A 20,656-nucleotide genomic window follows, 5' to 3' on the forward strand; every position below is an offset into this window, starting at 1 on the left:
TGCTGTGTACGATATGCCAGGCACTATTCTAAGAAGTGCTAAGATAGTAACTCATGACATCAAAATAGTGTGAGCAGGAGAGAAGATATAGACATTTCTAAAACTATGGCTGAGAATGTGACAAAAGACATCTAATAGAGAAGAAAGTTGGTTTTAAAAACAGCCTGAAATTTATCCCAACAATTAAAAAGTCAACTTACATAAGTTACACAGACTCTTTGTGTCTCACAGCTCTCATTTGTGAAACAGGAATAATAACATATTATTTAACTTATTGTTGAGTATGTTAAGAGGCAGTAATATCCTGACTTGAAAATCAAAATACTTATTAGTGTAGTTAACTGAGTAACAGTAATAAGAACATGTCAATTATTGGAATAGATTATAGTTTATTTAGTAGGAGCATCAACATTTTTCATCCTACAAAAAATGTACATCTTTCTGTTTACTCTTTACAAAACTACTTAGTCACTCTCGATGAATTACTAGAACCTCCTAATTCTTAGTAAGGCCTTTCTAGGGCCACCTAAACTTAGTCCTCAACCACACTGTTTATCAAGATTCCCTTCTTTAGCTCCTTCTTTTTTTCCTTATCTTGCCTGGTGCAAACCACAGTTTTGCTCTGCTTTCCTGTCGTATGTGTTTGTATAAAGACATCTGCCTTTATGTAAATTCTGACCAATTAGAGCTGAGACATTTTCCTCAAAACATGTAAATTCTGTGAGTTCTTTTTTATTTGAAATCTCCTATATCTTTACCATATTATGGGCACTCATTTGAAGTAATAAGCATTTAAAAAAATGCTAGATAAGAAATGTTAAAACAGCCCCCAAAGAATTATTTATAACAAATATTAAACTACAGTTTGGTGAGCATGAAACACTTACGATTACATTTCAATAGGTTCAGTGCTCTCAAAGTATGTTTTTACAATGTATTTTTTAACCTTAAGCAGTATACTGTTTTAAAAAGTAAAACAAAAAAACTATTCACAATGGCAAAGACATGGAATTAACCCAAATGCCTTTCAACAGTGGACTGGATAAAGAAAATGTGGTACATATGTACCATGGAATACCATGCAGCCATAAGAAGGAAAAGGATCATGTCCTTGACAAGGACATGGATGGAGCTGGAAGCCGCTATTCTCAGCAAACTAACACAGGAACAGAAAACCAAACACTGCATGCTCTCATACTAATAAGTCGAAGCTGAATGATGAGTTACATGAACACACTGGGGGAACAACACACCCTGGGGCCTGTCAGGGGGCAGGGAGAGCATGAGGAAGAACAGCTAATGGGTGCTGGGCTTAATACCTGGGTGATGGGTTGATCTATGCAGCAAACTACCATGACATACATTTACCTATGTGACAAAGCTGCCCATCTGCATATGTGACCCAGGACTTCAAATAAAAGTTGATTTTTTTAAAAACGTAAAATAATAAATACCTAAAAGCGGGGGTATTTGTGGTACAAAAATTCATAGTAAACACATACCCACAAACTATTTGAAAACATCATAATCTGATCTCTTCATGCAGTTATATTCTCCTTTATTACTTAATAAAGTATAGATTCATGGCATAATTGTTGAAGGCATTCATCTATTCCTACCACATATCCATTGTTGCTGATTTTGTTCATTTTCTTTTTTTGTTTTTGATTTGTTAATTTTCCAACAAAGCTGGGATAAAAACATCTTCATGCTCATGCTATAATAACTTCTCACAACATGCCCTGGGTTACTCAAAAGAAAATGGAGTTGTTTTGCTCATGTTTTTGACACTTGGGTCCATCATCAACAAATAACAGAAGCCAAGGACATGTGCGTGCCTGTGAGTTACTCAGCAAGTGTCAGGCAGGCCCTGGGCTGAAGGGAGACTCCAGGTGTCTCAGAAAAGGGAGGTTCTGTTCTACTGCACACAAGACTGTCACACTGTAAATTGTTCTGTGATTCCATGTTTCTCCCAAGGTCAACAGGAACTGAGGACACATAGGAAGTGAGTTATGAGGTCAGACTCCTTCTCCCATTTAGCTACCAGTATGTGATTCTGCCCACCTGGCCACATGCACGCTACATAATAATATGCTCACACCCCTCTTAGGACTAATCTCCATGCTCACAAATTGCATCTACATTTTCTTTGCTCCTAGAGTTTTCAGCCAAATACAAGTGCCTAGAGGACTTTAGACTTATCCCTGTCCCCAGACCCTAAATCTGTGTCAACAACCTGGTCCATCCACTCAACTGGGCTTCTGAGTCACCTGATCATAGTCTCTTCTACCTGTATAGACACAGAAGTAAGCCAGCGCCTAACCCTTTCTGAGTCACTATCTGTAGCACAAATTTAGTCTTTCCACTAACTCTGGACTTTCCCCTGCCCATAGGTCCTGTAAAACTAAATAATTCAAAATTTAAGCTGTTTGATATTCTAAATTATTCCAGGCCTTAAAGGAATGTAAATACAAGATCTGGGTAATACGGCAGGCAGCAGTCACAAGGCAGCTGTAACCTTTGTTTTTCTGTTTATGGATTATACCTATGTCTACATCTGTATTCTTTTGTCAGTTGTTGTAAATGGCTGAAGTGCCCCATGGAAGACCTCTTTACCCTTCCCTATTGACTTTCATTATAGATTAACCTATTGCTTATGGCTATTGCATTGTCTTTTTTTTTTTTTTTTGAGACGGTGTCTCAATCAGTTGCCCAGGCTGGAGTGTAGTGGCACGATCTCCGCTCACTGCAACCTCCGCCTCCCGGGTTCAAGCGATTCTCCTGCCTCAGCCTCCTGAGTAGCTGGGATTACATGTGCATGCCACCATGCCCTGCTAATTTTTGTATTTTTAATAGAGACGGGGTTTCACCATGTTGGTCAGGCTGGTCTCAAACTCCTGACCTCGTGATCCACCTGCCTCAGCCTCCCAAAGTGCTGGGATTACAGGCATGAGCCGCTGCACCTGGCTGGCTATTGCATTTTCTTAAGATGAAATGTTAAATACAGTCTTAGGTTGAAAAGGAAAGAAAAACCAGTTGTAAAAAAAAGGTAGAAAAAATACATTGTAACTGATTGATTTTTTTGTAAATCTTAAACCAGCCTTGTATAGAAACTTGTAGTCTTGTTAAATTTCTTTGTTTTTTGCCCGTAGTAATAAGAACTCAAGTTTCACCTATGAAGCACTCATCTCATTTCACTAGAGCCTTTGTCTCCTGGATGACTATTTCTAGCTTTTCACTTGAATAAACTCTCTAAAACTGGACGTTGAGGCTTTATTGATTATTCAAATTATTTCACATTAACAGTTCTTCATAGCATCTTTCTTCTGCCTTTACTTCCTGACCAAACCCTCTTTCATAAGAACAAATTGTACCCAATGCCACTCCTCAGGTGCCTGATTCAAATGCCTACTGGAAATCAGATGTCCATGAGTTCAAGGTCATGGCCTTAGACTTGGCTGTTATAAGGGCAAATACAAATTAGAAATACCAGACTTAATTATCCAACTTGAAGATAAAAGAAGACATTTTGCTCTCCTCTTTAAAAATAATTTTAGAAAATTTTTACATGTAAATTTGTTTTGTGTCTCTATTAAATATATATGAATTATTTAAATAGGTAAATAGGACTTTGTCAGTCTTTTTAAATTAGAAATGTCTTTCTCTAGGACCTGGAAACCATTGCGTTGAAATGTAAATGGTTTACATTTCTGTTGGACAGTAGGTAACTTCATAAAATATTATGAAGGCAAGGAAAGCTTATTTTGCTTTTGAGTATAGCCAATTTAAATTTTCATTGAATATACCCAATATATAGATAGCCTTCTCAATTAATAGTTTTATTTAGGATAAACTATATATGACAGATTATGCTGTTAAGTCTTCTACTTAAAGACTAAATATGGTGATTTTTATTTCTGCTTTTGTAATCTCAGCAGATTGCCTATGATGCATATCACATTCTGGTTTAATTATGTAATAAAACAATTTTCTTCTGCCATTTTACAGTGTCTCTGAGGTTGGAGATAATTTTGTTTTTAATTATGCTTTCCAAACACTGTACAGAATTACCATACAGGATATAAACACAGGAGGTACGCACAAGGCTTTAGTTCAGAGAGGCTTTTCTCTCTTTGGCTTGCTCCAAAATCTGCAGGCAGAATATTTCTCTGCCTATTTGTGATACACAGTCCCTTCCAGAGCAGTTCAGCCAGATTTGTAGAAAAATAGCTTCACAGCAGAGCAATCAGCCATTCCAGCCCCATCTTTCAATGCACTTGGCACCTTCAGACCTGAAAGTAATTCCAACACCATGGGAACCTGAATCCCAGATCTTTAGCCAATGGGCTAACGTTTTGTAAATTTTGTTTATCTTTTCAAAAAACTAACTTTCATTATGTTTATCTTTTGATATTTTGTTTTGTATTCATTTATTTCTGCTATAATTTTTATTTTTTTCTTCTAATTTTGGGTTTGGTTTGCTCTTTTCTAGTTCTATATGATACATCAATAGGTTATTCGGAGTTTTTTTTTAAACTTTTTTGAGGTAGGCACTTATTGCTATAAACCTTTTTAGTACTTCTTTCACTATATTCATAATTATGTCTTTCATTTCTTTCAAGAACATTTTAAATTTTTTTCTTAATTTCTGTATTGGCCCACCAGTCATTCAGGAGCATATTTTAATTTCTCTGTGTTTGTATAGTTTCCAAAGTTTTTTCTGTTAGTGATTTCTAGTTTTATTCTATTATCGTCAGAGAAAATACCTGACATAATTTTATTTTGGGGGAGCTTATTTTAAGAGTTATTTTGTGACCTAACACATGGTCTGTCCTTGAGAATAACCCAGGGGCTGAGGTGTAGAATTTGTATTCTGTGGCTTTTTGATGAAATTCTTTGTAAATATCTATTAGGTCTATTTGGTCCATAGTGCAGATTAAGTCCAATGTTTATTTGTTGATTTTACTATCTGGATGATGTGTCTACTGCTGAAAGTGGGTTGCTGAAGTCTCTAGCTATTATTGTATTGGGGTTGATCTCTCTCTTTAGCTCTAATATTTACTTCATGTATCTGAGTTCTCCAGTGTTAGATGCATATAAACTTGCAATTGTTATATTCTCTTGCTGAATTGACCACTTTTTTTTATAATATAATAACTTTTGTTTTCTTTTTATAGTTTTTTTTCTTGAAATCTGTTTTGTTTAATATAAGTATAGCTATCCCTGCTCTTTTTTTGGTTTCCATTTGCATGGAGTATCTTTTTGAAATCTGTTTTGTTTAATGTAAGTATAGCTATTCCTGCTCTTTTTTTGGTTTCCATTTGCATGGAGTATGTTTTTCTATCCCTTTATTTTCAGTCTTTCTGTGTCTTTATAGGTGAAGTGTGTATCTTGTAGGAAACGGATTGTTGGGTCTCGTTTTTATTTTTACCCATTTGGCCAATCTATCTTTTGACTGAGGAGTTAAATTAATTTACATTCAGTGTTATTATTAATAAATAAAGACACGTCTGCCATTCTGTTATCTGATTTCTTGTTTTGTGGTATTTTCTCTTTCTTTTTCTCTCCTTTTCTCTCTCCCATTCATCCTTTCTTTCTTTTAGTGAAGATGATTTATCTAGTGGTATGTTTTATTTTTTATTTTTTATTTTTTGATTTTATGTATGTGTGTCTAGTATAAGTTTTTTTATTTGAGGTTACCATGAGGCTTGCAAATAACATCTTATAACTCATTATTTTAAACTGATGGCAACTTAACACTTGTAAAAATGAACAAACAAGCAAAGAGAAAACTAATAAAAAATACAGCTTAACTTTATCTCCCAACTTTTTAACATTTTGTCGTTTCTATTTATATCTTATTATACTATGTCTTAAACTTGTGTAGTTAGTATTTTGAATAACTAAGCCTCAAAAGTAGAAATATAAGAGTTATGGCCTTAAGGAGGTAGAGAAAGTTATTATTTTTAATAATTATAAGTATGGACTAATCTTTTAGGCTTCTCAAAATATGAATAGTTTACATACCATATTTACAGTGCTAGAAAATTTTGTGTTTTCTGTGTCCTTCGTATTACCAGTGAGTTTTGTACCAGATGTCTTCTTATTGCTCATTAATGTTCTATTCTTTTAGATTGAAGAACTGCCTTTAGCATTTTTGTAGGACAGGTCTGGGGGTGTTAATAAAATCTCTCAGCTTGTTAGTTTTTTTAATGGTTGAAGGATATTTTTGCTGGGTGTATTATTCTAGGATAAAAGTTTTTTCCTTCAGTACATTAAGTATGTCATGTCACCATCTCCTTGACTGTAAGATTTCCACTGAAGAGTCTACGGTCAAACATATTGGTGCTTGTTTGAATGTTGTTTCTTTTCTCTTGCTGCTTTTAGAATCCTTTGTCTTTGACCTTTGAGAGTTTTATTATTAAAGACCTTCAGGTGGTCATACTTAAGTGAATTCTGCTTGGTATTCTATAACCTTCTTGTACATGAATATATATATATATATGAAGTTCTCATTATCCCTTTGAATAAGCTTTCTACCCAGAACTTTTTCTCTACCTCCTCTGGAAGGCCATAACTCTTAGAATTGCCCTCTTGAGGCTATTTTTTTTTTTTGTCTCATCTGACTGTATCTTTTCAAATAGCCTGTGTTCAAATTCACTGATTCTTTCTTCTGCTTGATCAATTCTGCTGTTGAGAGACTCTGATGCACTTTTCAATGTCATTTGAATTCTCAGCACCAGAATTTTTGCCTGATTCTTCAAAATGATTTTAATCAATTTGTTAAGTTTATTGGATCAGATTCTGAATTTCTTTTTTTGTTGTTATTTTGAATTTTGCTGAGCTTTTTCAAAACAGCTGTTTTGAATTTCCTGTCTGAAAGGTTACATATCTCTGTCTCTCAGGATTTGCACACTAGTGCCTTATTTAGCTCATTTAATGAGGTTGTGTTTTCCTAAATAGTCCTAATTTTTGTGGATGTTCATTGAAGTCTGGGCATTAATGAGTTAGGTATTTATTTTAGTTTTTGCATTCTGGGCTTTTTAATACCTGTCCTTCTTAGAAAGGCTTTCCAAGTATTCAAAGGGAATTGAGTGTTGTAATCTAAGTCTTTGATCATTGCAGTCATATCTGCATTAGGGGACACCCCAACCTGAATAACACTGTGATCCTTGCAGACTTGTAGAAGTACCACTTTGGTGGTCATAGGTAAGATCCAAGAGAGTCTCTGGGTTACCAGGCAGACTCTTTTTCTATTTTTTTAATTCTGCCAAATAAATGGAATTTCTCTCTCTCTCCATGCTGTGCTGCCTGGAGCTGAGGTTGGTGTAACACAAGCACCCCTGTGGCCACCATCACTAGGACTACACTAAGTCAGACCCAAAGCTAGCACAGGACTGGCTCTCACATAAGGCCCACAGTGACCACTACCTAGGTACTGCTGATGTTCACTCAAGACCCAAGTTCTCTTCAGTCAGTAGGTGGTGGATCCAGCCAGGCTCATGTCCTTTCCTTCAGGGCAGTGAGCTCTTACCCACCCTGGGCTGGGGGTAGCACAATGCAATTTGGTAGGAAGAACATGGAGTCAGAAGCCTTAGGAATCTATTTGGTGCCCTATTCTGCGTTGTCTTAGCTGGCACTGAAGCCGTGAGACAACATCCTTCCTACTCTTTTTTCTCCTTTCTCAAGTATAAGAAGCCACTCCCCATGGTCACCACCACCCAGAGCCCACAGTAAGTACTTCCAGGCTACTGCTGATATCCAGTGAGGACCCAAGGGATCTTGCGGCAGCTTGTGGTGAATTCTGCCGGGCCTGCTTCTTTTGCTTCAGGGCAGTGGGTTCTTCTCTGGCTCAGGGTGGTTCCAGAAATGTCATCCAGGAGCCAAGGCCTGAAATCAGTGACCTCAGGAGCTATCTTGTTACTGCTTCCTCACTATGGCTGAGCTGGTAATCAAGCTTCAAGACAAAGCCTCTTTTACTCTTCCCTCTCTTTTCCTCAAGCAGGAGTCTCTCCACATGGCTGCCACAGCTTGGATTGCACTGCACTAGGTCTCAACCCCCAAGGGCTACAAGAAGTACTACTTGGTTACTGCTGATGTTTATTCAAGGCCAAAGGTGATGAATCCTGCCAGAACTGGTACCTTCCCTTCAAGGCAGTGTGTTCTCTTCTGGCCCAGGGTATGTCTAGAACTGTCACCCAGGAACTAAGTCCTAGAAAGGGGGCCTCAGGGCTTTTTCTGGTGCTGTATTCTACTGTGGCTGAGATGATGTCCCAGTTGTGGGACAAAGTGTTCTTTACTCTTCTCTCCCCTTTCCTCAAGTAGAAAGAAAGATTTTCTCCTGGAGCTGTGAACTGCACTGCCTGTGCCTTGGGTAAGGATGATGCAGGCACTTTCTGGGCCATCCCAGTTGGCATCTCACAAAGCACCAGGATTTGCCCAGAAATTGCAGTCCCAGTGGCTTACACTGCCTTTCAAGTTTATTTAGAACCCCAGAGTGCTTTAGCCCATGTGATGGGCTACCTGAAACTCAGGTTTTGATTACTGAAATGGACACTTCCTCTCTGACTATGGCTAGTCTGAGTGCTCCCTCTGTAGGCTCTGGCTGAATTCTGCCCCATGTTGCTTTCTGCCGTGACAGGCAGCACTGAGTTTTACTGCTAAGTCTCACAATTACTGCACTCTCCCTTATGTAAGCCCACGGATTTTCTGTCTGTACCAAGGTGCATTTCCAGGGAATGGAGGAGGGCTGCTATTGGCAATTAACAGCTTTGTTACCGTCTTCAGTGCCTCTTTGATTTGATGCTAAAACTAGGTCCTGTGGTCACTCCCCAGAGTTTTGGTTCTTATGAAGATGCTTCTTATTTGGATAGTCATTCTACTTGGTGTTTTATCCGGGGGATGGTTGCTGGAGGGTGCTATTTAGTCGTCTTGCTCCACTTCCCCCCTGCAGCCATGTTGTTTGAATTAAGTGCCACATGTGAGGCTAAGGTGAGCCCAGGGTCAATCATGAGTGCTTTCAGATAGTTTCACGAGAGGTGAGTTTAGTTTTAGTCCCAGATAAAGATCATAGAGACTGCTCTGCGTGGGTTTGGTAGGGGCAGGTCACTGCGGCCCATATTCTCATTGCTGTAGTAGAAATTTCTGGCATCTGTGGCAGAGAAGAGCAACTGAGTGTTGGAAAGGGGAAGCTCACATTTTGGTTTTTATTTAGGAGTTTACTGGTTCTGAACCTCTCCTGTGATAAAGGACAAACAAAGGCAGACTTTATCTGCAATTCTAGGACCTTCTGCCTGTGGGTGTGGTGATTTCAAGGGAAGGAGTTTCACTGATGCTTCAAAGGCATATTCTCAAGAAACAGGTTTAATTTGTGCAGATAATCACACCTGGAAGGGATCACAGAGAAGGAGAAGAAAAATAAAGAAATGGCTTATTCTGAGGTGAATGTGTCTGAAGTAAGAGACTGTGTCCACTTTTTCTTCTGAAATATCATGTGTGTAGAACTTGCAAATGTTAACTTCTCTGCTTGTGATGTTCTTGCCCAATCAGTTTAACTCCTTTTTCACTTTCTATTCTCATGATAGTTAAGGGGCTCTGAGAAATACTTCTTTCTTGTATACCAGAGCCTTCTCTTTATTTTCTACATCATAGCTTTTAATAAGCCATGAAAAAATTGTCACCATGAATTTATAACCAGCAGCATTACAAATGTTCCTTTTGTGGCTGTTGAACGTGGAAAGGTGTGGATGCCCAAGATTCCTGTTTGAGATGGGATCAGGTCCTTGGTTATCACTGAAGAAGGAGACCATGTACTGTTTAGCTTCCATTAAATCTATGCAAAACTGCTTATAAAAATGCACATTTAATGAGAATGGTTTTTATTGCCCAGGATAACTCAGAAAGTTCTGAATAAAAAATAATTAGAAGAGACTTCCTCTCTAGGATGCTAAAGCAAGGAAATTAGAGAGGACACAAACAAATGGAAAAAAAAAATCCATGATCATGGATAGGAAGAATCAGTATCATGAAAATGGCCACACTGTCCAAAGTAATTTATAGATTCAATGCTAGTCCCATCAAGCTACCATTAACTTTCTTTGCAGAATTAGAAAAAACTACTTTAAATTTTATATGGAACCAAAAAAGCCCATATAACCAACACAATCTTAAGCAAAAAGAACAAAGCTGGAGGCATCATGCTACCTGACTTCAAACTATACTACAAGGCTACAGTAACCAAAACAGCATGGTACTGGTACCAAAACAGATGTATAGACCAATGGAACAGAACAGAGGCCTCAGAAATAACACCACACATCCACAACCATCTGATCTTCGATAAACCTGACAAAAACAAGCAATGAGGAGAGGATTCCCTAGGTAATAAATGGTGCTGGGAAAACTGTTTCGCCATATGCAGAAAACAGAAACTGGACCCCTTCCTTGCACCTTATACAAAAATTAAATCAAGATGGATTAAAGACTTAAAGGTAAAACCTAAAACCATAAAAACCCTAGAAGAAAACTGAGGCAGTACTATTCAGGACATAGGCGTGGGAAAGACTTCGTGGCTAAAACACCAAAAGCAGTAACAACAAAAGCCAAAACTGACAAATGGGATCTAATTAAACTAAAGAGCTTCTGCACTGCAAAAGAAACTATCCTCAGAGTGAACAGGCAACCTACAGAATGGGAGAAAAACTTTGCAATCTATCCATCTGACAAAGGACTAATATCCAGAATCTACAAGAAAGAAACAAATTTACCAGAAAAAAACTAAACAAACAGAATGAGAGAAAATTTTTGCAATCTGTCCATCTGACAAAGGGCTAATATCCAGAATCTACAAGGAATTTAAACAAATTTACCAGAAGAAAACAACCCCATCAAAAAGTGGGCAAAGGATACAAACAGTCACTTTTCAAAAGAAGACATTTATGCAGCCAACAAACATGAAAAAAAACTCATCATCACTGGTCATTAGAGAAATGCAAATCAAAACCACAATGAGATAGTATCTCATGTCAGTTAGAATGGTGATTATTAAAATGTCAGGAAACATGATGGTGAGGATGTGGAGAAATAGGAACACTTTTACACTGTTCTTGGGAGTGTAAATTAGTTCAACCATTGTGGAGGACAGTGTGGCGATTCCTCAAGGATATAGAACCAGAAATATTGACCCAGCAATCCCATTACTGGGTATGTACCCAAAGGATTATAAATTATTCTCCTATAAACGCACATGCACATGTATGTTTATTGCAGCACCATTAACAATAGCAAAGACATGGAACCAACCCAGATGCCCATCAGTGATAGACTGGATAAAGAAAATGTGGCACATAAACACCATGGAATACTATGCAGCCATAAAAAAGAATGAGTTCATGTTCTTTGCTGGGATATGGATGAAGCTGGAAACCATCATTCTCAGCAAACTAACACAGGAACAGAAAACCAAACACCGCATGTTCTCACTCATAAGTGGGAGTCGAACAATGAGAACATGTGGACACAGGGAGGGGAACATCTCACACCAAGACCTGTCGGGATTGGGGGCAAGGGGAGGGAGAGCGTTAGGACAAATACCTAACACTTGTGGAGCTTAAAATCTCAATGACAGGTTGATAGGTGCAGCAAACCACCTTGACCCATGTATACCTATGTAACAAACCCACGTGTTCTGCACATGTATCCCAGAACTTAAAGCTTTAAAAAAAAAAGTTTAACCAAAAAAGAGAAAGACTTATTTATATACACCGTTAGAGATTACAGAACATGGGAGATATTTGTAGCTTAAATTTTGCTTAAAACTGATATTTCTTCATGACTAGACTCAGATTAAGTTGACCCTTTTTTGTGTTAATGTTAATCATAACACAGTAGTGTCATATCCTTTGTTAATCAGCACTGGATACAAATTTCTTTTAATATAGTTGATCTTCATTTATTTACTTGGTAAAAATGCTCTCTGACAGATATTTTTTCACTCTAGAGTTAATTATTGTACTCTTTATTTTTAATATGTACCTTGAGTTTTATCAAGTGATGTGCAAAAACAAGATTAAGCCACATTTAATCTGACAGCTCTTCTTTCTTGTTGACTTCTCTTTGCATATAGCTTCCTATGGAAAATGAAGGCCCTCATCTTTCTTTACTGGTCAAATAAACTAAAAACCTAGGCTGTGCCACTTACTGAATTTTTGACAAAATATTCTCCTTGGGCCAGAAGCAATACCACTGGCAAACTTCTTATCAATTCAAAAACTCAAGCTTTACCCTAGATCTTCAGGGTCAAAATCTGCATTTTAACAAGATCTCCTGTTTATTGCTATACACAATAAGATGTGAGAAGTATGCTTTTAACTCACCATGAAGTTTCCATATGGGAGGTATAGACAGCTCATCTTGTATTATGTAAATATAGCATTAAGTAATGTACATGCCTGTGTTAATGTCCTTCATTTTATACTGTATCATCAAGAAAAGTATTGCACATACACTGGTTTCGTGATCTTATGCCATCCTTTCTCAGAGTTAAAAATACATTAGAGAATATTTCTGTGCTAGAAAGTATCCTATTGGATAACTCCAGTAACTCATATAAGTCAGAACCAGCTCTCTTTACTCTCATTTTACCTGTTGTCAAATCAAGAATTCTTTCTTTAGTCACTTGGTAAATATGTTTTGTTTTTCGGGGAGTGTTAACATTCAGGGATGTGGCCGTAGAATTCTCCCCAGAAGAGTGGGAATGCCTGGACTCTGCCCAGCAGCATTTGTATAGGGATGTGATGTTAGAGAACTACGGAAACCTGTTCTCCTTGGGTGAGAATAATTTCAGTATACATCTCATATTCTACATTAAATATTTTATTTCCTCCTGTTTTTTTTTTTGAAGTTCTGCTTTGCATAAATGAGTTTCAGAATCCTGCTTCAAAAAGAAAAAATTGGGTATCTGTTTAGGTAGTAAATATAATCTTTAAGATGTTTCATCTTAACATTAATCTTTCCCTTTTTTGAGCTCATCTGTATATTTCAGTCTAAGTTATGGTAATATCAGAAATTTAATAGTGTAAAATATTGTTACCCACACCTAAAAATGCAATTTTCACAACTGATTTTTGATTCAATATTACTGGGTAATAGAGCTAATAACCCACAAATTTACTTTCTAAATATTCTGAAGTTTCTGTTACAAAACAGTAGATTGGAATTAATTTTCTAGAGTCTTCTATAATGTTCTCTCTTCTCTACTGAGCATAGTACTAGATTGGTAATCAGATTATCCTAGCAAGAGTCATGTTATTTTTTTCTAATAAAACAGGTCTTGCTATCTTTAAGCCAGACTTGATGACCTGTCTGGAGCAAAGAAAAGAGCCCTGGAATGTGAAGAGACAGAAGACAGTAGCCAAACACCCAGGTAGGTGGGAGTGAATGAAGCAAATGACATAAATGACGGTTCCCAATGTCAAGGAGGAAGCCAGATGTTTAAACATGCTTCCAGAAGCTCTGCTCCAGTGGAAATCATTTCTGAGAAGCCTTCATTTCTTTCTCTTGCTTTAACATAGGGGAATTTTTTCCCCATTCTTGTGAATTTTCTAAGCACTGTACATCCCCTTCAGTAATGTGTGTTGTTGTTGTTGCTGCTGTTGTTTTTTTGGTTTTGTGTGTTTTCTGAGTTTACAGTGATAAAGTCTTTTTCATGGCTTAAAAGAAAATATGTGATTTGACTGCTTTTCCATTGCTTGGGGGAAACAGCAATATCTATTTTTGAGAAACTATATTAAACAGTTTTTTTAAGTTCTGTTTTTGGATAATGTCGAAATATAGAAGTTTTGGTGATATTGCAGTTTGGATCAGAAATCCCAGGAACACCACAAAAAGATGTGTGCTTCCTGGTTTATAATTTTCTGTTCTATAGAGGCTTCAAATGTGATTTTACAGAAATTTATACTCAGTAATTGTATTAAAACACTAAGCATCTCCCTAAATGAAACAAACTCTAAAATAGTATTACTTCAAATGTTATTCTTTTCATATAAACAAATGTTGGCAAATGTGGCCAAATTCCTCAACTGTAATATAGTTCAGTGTATCTACTTCATACATTTATTAAATATGCTATGTCATTGGGGAGGTTGCAACATTGCTGAGTACTTATTAAACTCTCAATCTTTATTTTAAATGACATCATTTTGTGATTTTATTTAGTATAAAGCTTACTGTGACTGTCATTCATATGTATGTATATAAACGTGTATATATGAATGTGTATGACAGACACATATATAATACCAGTAACGTCAATTTTTTCACAAATAATAATTGAATACCTATATATTATACATAATGTATTGATTTTATATCTGTATACATAATGAAATGATTAATACAATCAAATTAAGGAACAAACAAATTTATAACCTTACATACTTACCTTTTTTATAGTGAGAACAATTAAGATCTCTCAGCAAATATTCGGCATACCTAACAGTATTACTTTCTATAATCATAAAGCTGTACCTTAGGTTACCATAACTTATTTGTCTTTTCACTGAAAATTTGTACCATTTGAACAACATATCCCACTTTCCCCACCTCTAGGGCCTAGCACTCACCTCTATACTCTCTTCTTCTAGGAGTCCAACCTTATTATATTCTCCATAGAGGTGAGATCATACGGTATTTGTCTTTCTGTGATGTTTCACTCAGCATAACGTCATCTAGGTCCATCCATGCTGTAGAATGGCAGGGTTTTATTATTTTTTATGGCTAAATAATATTCTATTTTGTATATATGCCATATTTTTTTTGTGCAGTCAGTTTCTACAAACACTTTAGATTGCTTTGATATCTTGATAATTGTGAAAAATGCTTCAATGAACATGGAGGTGCAGGTATTTCTTTGAGATAGTAAATTTATTGTATATGCAGAAATGAGATAGCTAAATTGTACAATAGTACTATTAAAAAATTTTTTAAAGAACCTTCATACTGGTTTTCATAATATCTTTAAGAAATTACACATCACCAAGAATGTACATCATTTTTTTTCTTTATAATTCTTGTCAACACTTGTTATAAATCTTCTTTTTGGTGTTAGCAATCCTAACAGGTATAAAGTAATATCTTACCATAAATTTAATTTGCATCTGCCAGATTGGTGACATTGAGCACCTTTCTACATACCTGTTGCCCAACTATATGTTTTCATTAATTAACATTTATTTAGTCCTTGGCTTATTTTTAAATCTTGTTATTATTACTATTATTATAGTTGCCTTTTACTTATATGAGTTTCTTATGTTTCTTATGTATTTTTGATACTAACCACTTATCAGATACGGTTTTCTTATTCTATTTTTCTTTGGTTATGCAGAAGCGTTTTAGTTTGATGCAGTTTAATTTGTTTATATTTGCTTTTATTGCTGTACTTTTGCTGTTGTATCCCAAATTCATTTTCAAAACCAATATTAAGGTTTTAAAATATGTTTTCTTTTAAGATTATTAAGAATTTTGTCATACATTAGAGTCCTTATTTTATGTTTAGTTAATTTTTAAATACAGTGTATGAAAAGTGGTCTAATTTTATTCTTTTACTTGTGGGTATTCCCTTTTCCCAGCCCCAAGCATGGAGGAGACTGTACTTTCTGCATTGTGTGTTCTCAGTGCCCCAGTGTCAAAGATGAGTTGATCTTACATGGATGGATTTGTTTCTGGGCTCTCCATTGTGTTCCACTGATATCGGTGTGCATTTTTATCCACAGAGCATCCTGTTTTTATTACAATAGCCTTCCAATGTAGTTTAAAATTAGAAAGTATAATGCCCCTAGCTTTGTTTTTAATTCTCAAAACTGCTTTGGCTATTTAAAGTTTCTTGTAATTCCATATAAATTTTAAGATTGAATTTTCTATTACTTTGAAAAATTGTACTAAAATTTTAATAGGGGATTTATTGAATCTAAATTTTCCAATTTTATAGACTGATTTCAGGAGGTACAAATCTTCTCTTGGGTCAATTAGCTGATAGGATCTTTTTGGGTATGCAGTGGAGAGGGGTTATACGTGAGTTGCATGGCTGCTTCTTGGTCTGTTGTGGAGTTTGCCTTTAGTGGGTTTGTTACCAGGAGCCTGGGTAGTTGTTAATCCTGTCTTATTTCTTGGCAGACTGAATTCCCTTTAGGACTTTGATCTGTAGGGCTAGTACTAGGGCAGTGTTCTGCAGTAGGTTTGGCATATGGTGTGCCTGATGTGTGTTTCTTACTGAGTATGTGGCAGGATTTCCTCAGGTCACTCTCTGGGTTCCTAGATTGGCAGAACTGGCCACGAACTGTGACTATCAGTGCTGAAACTGAGTCACTGAACTGTTTCAGAGAGCACAGTAAAGGCCAAGGTCTGCAGACCTACTGCTGTAACCACAAATAGGCATCTTTCTTTGGGTCTCTGGATGTGCAGAACCACTCCTTGACTATGGCTGGAAGGAGCTGGAGATAGTTATAGAGTCACTGCAGAATTTTAAGTGGGTCAAAATAGGTGAACCATTTCTTGGTCTGTAGCCAAGACCAAGGGTTTTCAAGTTTGCCACCTGAATGAGGGCCTGCCTTTTCAAAATGACTCTAATCAATCTTTAGCTCTAGCAGGTTTTAAAACCCTCTCCCTGAAAAACAAAATTAGGATAAAGGTCTCTTCTTTGATAAGGGGTCTCACCGTATCACCCAGGCTGGTCTCAAACTCCTGGCCTAAAATGATTCTTCTTCTGCCTCAGCCTACAAAGTTGCTAGGATTACAGGTGTGAACCACCAAGTCTGTCTGTTTCTTATAAGACTGTTCTAAGGGTAATAAACACCCTTACCTTTTGTTCATATTAGAAAATCTTTATTTTTTTCTTATTTTTTAAAGTAAATTTCTCCCAGATTAAGTATCCTTGATTGATAGCATTTTTTTTTTCATCACCTTGAAATTTGGGAAGTTTTTAGGCCCTTTTTTCTTCAAATAACCTCTCTATGACTTTTCCCCTGCATTCTTCTTCAAAGACTGCTTTCATGAATATATTGGTCTCCTTAATGGTATCTAATAAGTTACATATTCCATGTTGATGTTTTTCAATTTTTTTGTGTGTTTTTGTTTTTCACAACTCAATATTTATAAATAACATGTCTTTAGTTTTCTGATTTTTGTTTTCTGGTCAATTATTCTATTGTGACTCTACAAAATTTTTCAACAATTATTTTTCCGTTCCACAATTTCTACTGGGTTCTTTTTTTCTTTGTTCTATTTTTGAGTTATTGAGCATACTTAGTATCATTATTTTGACATCTTTGTCAGATAATGCAAAGATCTTCTTTTCTTAAGGATTGAGTTTTGGAAATTTATTTCTTTAAGTGGAGTATGTTTTCTGTCTTTTTTATGTCATGTCATCCTTTTTTGAAATTTGGAAACTTAAAAACAGCCATCTAATCTAATATTTAAAGACTTGCTTAAAGACTGGCTATAACAATGGGCCAGACTATAGATTTTCAGTGCTTCACAAACATGTTCTCCATTGTCTTTGGACTTTTGTGTGTAATTTCTAAGATAAAGAGATTTTTCCTCATTTTCTTTTCAGATTCTATAATCTTTTGCTTCCCTAGTTGACTGTGGCATTGCAGTTCCTCTAGTATTGTAACAAGCATTCACCTTTATTCTAGCACATACAAACTATAATTCTCATTACTCCATCATTTTCATATTAAGGGAGACAGACTCTATTAATTGGACAGTCTCCTATAATTTCATAACTTTAAACAGACCGACTGTTCTAGATCTCTCCTGAGGGTAGTACTGGGAGTTGATTGTGCTTTACTTAGCCCAATTGGTGTTGAGGGAAAGAAAGGTTGTGTTGGAAAGTCTTTAAGCTAGACCTGATTACCTTCTGCAGCATAGAAAATATTACTGGAGTGTGAAAAGAGTGGAAAGAATAGCCATACACTCAGAATGATTTGGCAGATAACACATGTGAAATGTCCAAAGGCGAAGGAGAAAACAAGAGTTTAAAATGTGGATTGGGAAGCTGGTCTCCAATGGAATTGATTCTTGAAAAGCCTCTTACTGTCATGGAAGAAAATTTTTTGATGCATACTTATTAGGCTTTTGAATTCTCTAAATCTTCAGTTTATTTAATAATCTGCTGGTGCATTCACAGTGAGAGACAAACTCCTTTTTATGCTGTGAGGATCTAAATAATGTAACTGCTCTTCTGTTGCTTTGAGGGATTTGGAAAATTCGTGCAGATTTTTGGAGACCACTATGTTAAGCTGTTTTTAAAAATCTGTTTGTGCCTTATGTTAGACATCTGTGAGAGGAGCAGGGGAGACATTGAGATTTGGTCAAGAGATTTGAGAGAGGCCAGGGACAGATGTCATATGTTTTCTGCTTTATAATTTCCAGTCAACCGATCATACAGAAAATGAAAGTGATAACTTTTATCAGAGCACAAAGCATCTGATTAAGTACAAGAAAATCTAAACATCTATTTCACTTCAAAAATATCTTTATTTTAGTAGGAACTAAGCTTAGAAATTTAAATGCTGTATGACAAATGCCTCTACTGTGGAATAGTTGATTTGATCTACTCAGCTCACAGAATGCATGAAAACACTAATACCATAGGTTACTTAGAACACTGTCCAGCATATAATAAACTCGAAATTGTTACCTCTTTCTTAATAACTATTATTTTTAAATTTTATCTTCTTTACTATGAAGATTACTAGGGCTGTGTCCTATATATATTTTTTTCTTTCTGATTTGCTGTATACCAACTATGCCTGTAATTTCACAAGTTCTGAGCTAATGTACACAAATGTATGTGTTATATAAAAAGTGAATTAGATAATTAATAGGCACACCACATATATTAAAATCTTTGATTTATGTGTTTAAGTTTACTGCATGCAAAATGTTATCAGCATTTTCATCAACTTTTCTCAAACTTCATCTACATAATTGTATAAATTTATTTCTAATTGTTCATTTTATTTTATATCCTATTGTACTATATTTATATTGCTTATATTATTTAGTAATATAATGCTTTGCTTCCAAAGGTCACCTTATTGCCTTTACATTTTGTGCAAAAATAGCAGCTATATATTAATGACATAATAAATATGTCCAGTATTATTTAAGTGCCTATTTCATCATATTTTCTCATCAAAGCTTTTTATAAATGATTATAATGCATTTTCTATAAAATGTTATTGCTTTCACTGTATACTAGTGATTCAAACTTTATTGTCTTCAATAGCAACAACATGAAATCAATCTAGTTGCCTATCAGTGGTGGATTGGATAAAGAATATGTGGTACCTATACACTATGAAATAGTACACAGCCAAAAAAAAATTATGCTCTTTGTAGCAACATTGATGCAGCTGAAAGCCATTATCTTAAGTAAATTAATGCAAAAACAGAAAGCCAAATACTACGTGTTCTTACTTATAAGTGTGAGCTAAATATTGGGTATACATGGATATAAAGATGGAAACAATAGATGCTGGAGACCACTAGCAGAGGAAGGGAGGAAAGAGACAAGGCCTGAAAAGCTACCTATGGGGTACTATGCTGTCTACATGAGTAGTAGTAGCAATATCCCAAAACTTAGCAGTACATAATATACCAATGTAACAGACCTAGACATGTAGCCTCTGAACATGTAGTAAAAGTTGAAATTGAACAAAAATACCAAAATATGTGCTCTTTATAAATGTGCAGTCACATTTAAAATGCATGGCTATCTAGAATAATTATTTTTTAGTAGTACACTATGTTGATTCAATATTTTTTGGTTAATTTTTTTGTTAAATTTTGTTTCACTCTATTTTAGTGGCTCATGTTTTAGTTGGCTATGTCACAATTAATTGTGCTTTTAGTTTTTATTTATGTATAATTTTTTATGCCAATATTCAACTCTGTATACATTAACACAATATTCGGACAGAAGTCAGATATGAATCAGTCATACATATATTGCCATTATAATTATTTATGTGTTTGTTTGCTTGTGTAAAATATTACTCCTATTTTATGACTTGTATATTTACTTTTTTATTTTTTGGTTATTAGTCAATGATTGTTTTATTCTTAATTGTAAAAACTACAAGGGTCAGGCGTGGTGGCTCACACCTGTATTCCCTGCATTTTGAATGGTCCAGGCGGGCGGAACACCCAAGGTCAGAAGTTCAAGATTAGCCTGGCCAACATGGTGAAACCCCATCTCTAGTAAAGATACAAAATTAGCCAGGGAGGCACGCCTGTAATCTTAGCTACTCCGGAGGCTGAGGCAGGAGAATAGCCTGAACCCTGGAGATGGAGGTTGGATTGCACCACTGCACTCCAGCCTGGGTGACAGACAGACTTTGTCTCAAAAAAAAAAAAAATTATGGAGACTTCTTTTATGTGTTGTATGGTCTCTTCTGAGAATGTGCCATATGTACTTGAGAAGAATGTGTGTTCTAGTATTGTTGAGTAGAGAGTTCTAGGTGGTTTGCAATGCTGTTCCAGTTTCTATTTCTTTACTTCTTTGATCTTCTGCCTGTAGTCACTTGCTATACCCATTCTCTGTCTATGATACTGAAGTGTCTCTGCTGTCCGAAGCTGTCAAAGTATACCACCT

At 35.9% G+C, this 20,656-nt stretch overlaps 1 protein-coding gene across 2 annotated transcripts in view; it reads left to right on the forward strand.

Moving 5' to 3' along the window:
• LOC129040634 (putative zinc finger protein 727) overlaps positions 1-20,656 on the forward strand; it is a 46,616-nt gene that overhangs the window by 17,463 nt on the left and 8,497 nt on the right. For both annotated transcript variants that reach the window (XM_054495386.1, XM_054495385.1), the window contains exon 3: positions 13,328-13,423. In XM_054495386.1, the coding sequence (XP_054351361.1) occupies positions 13,328-13,423 (96 nt within the window). The remainder of the gene's footprint in view (positions 1-13,327; positions 13,424-20,656) is intronic.

Source organism: Pongo pygmaeus, chromosome 6 (assembly GCF_028885625.2).
Source record: "Pongo pygmaeus isolate AG05252 chromosome 6, NHGRI_mPonPyg2-v2.0_pri, whole genome shotgun sequence".
Lineage (NCBI taxonomy): Eukaryota > Metazoa > Chordata > Mammalia > Primates > Hominidae > Pongo > Pongo pygmaeus.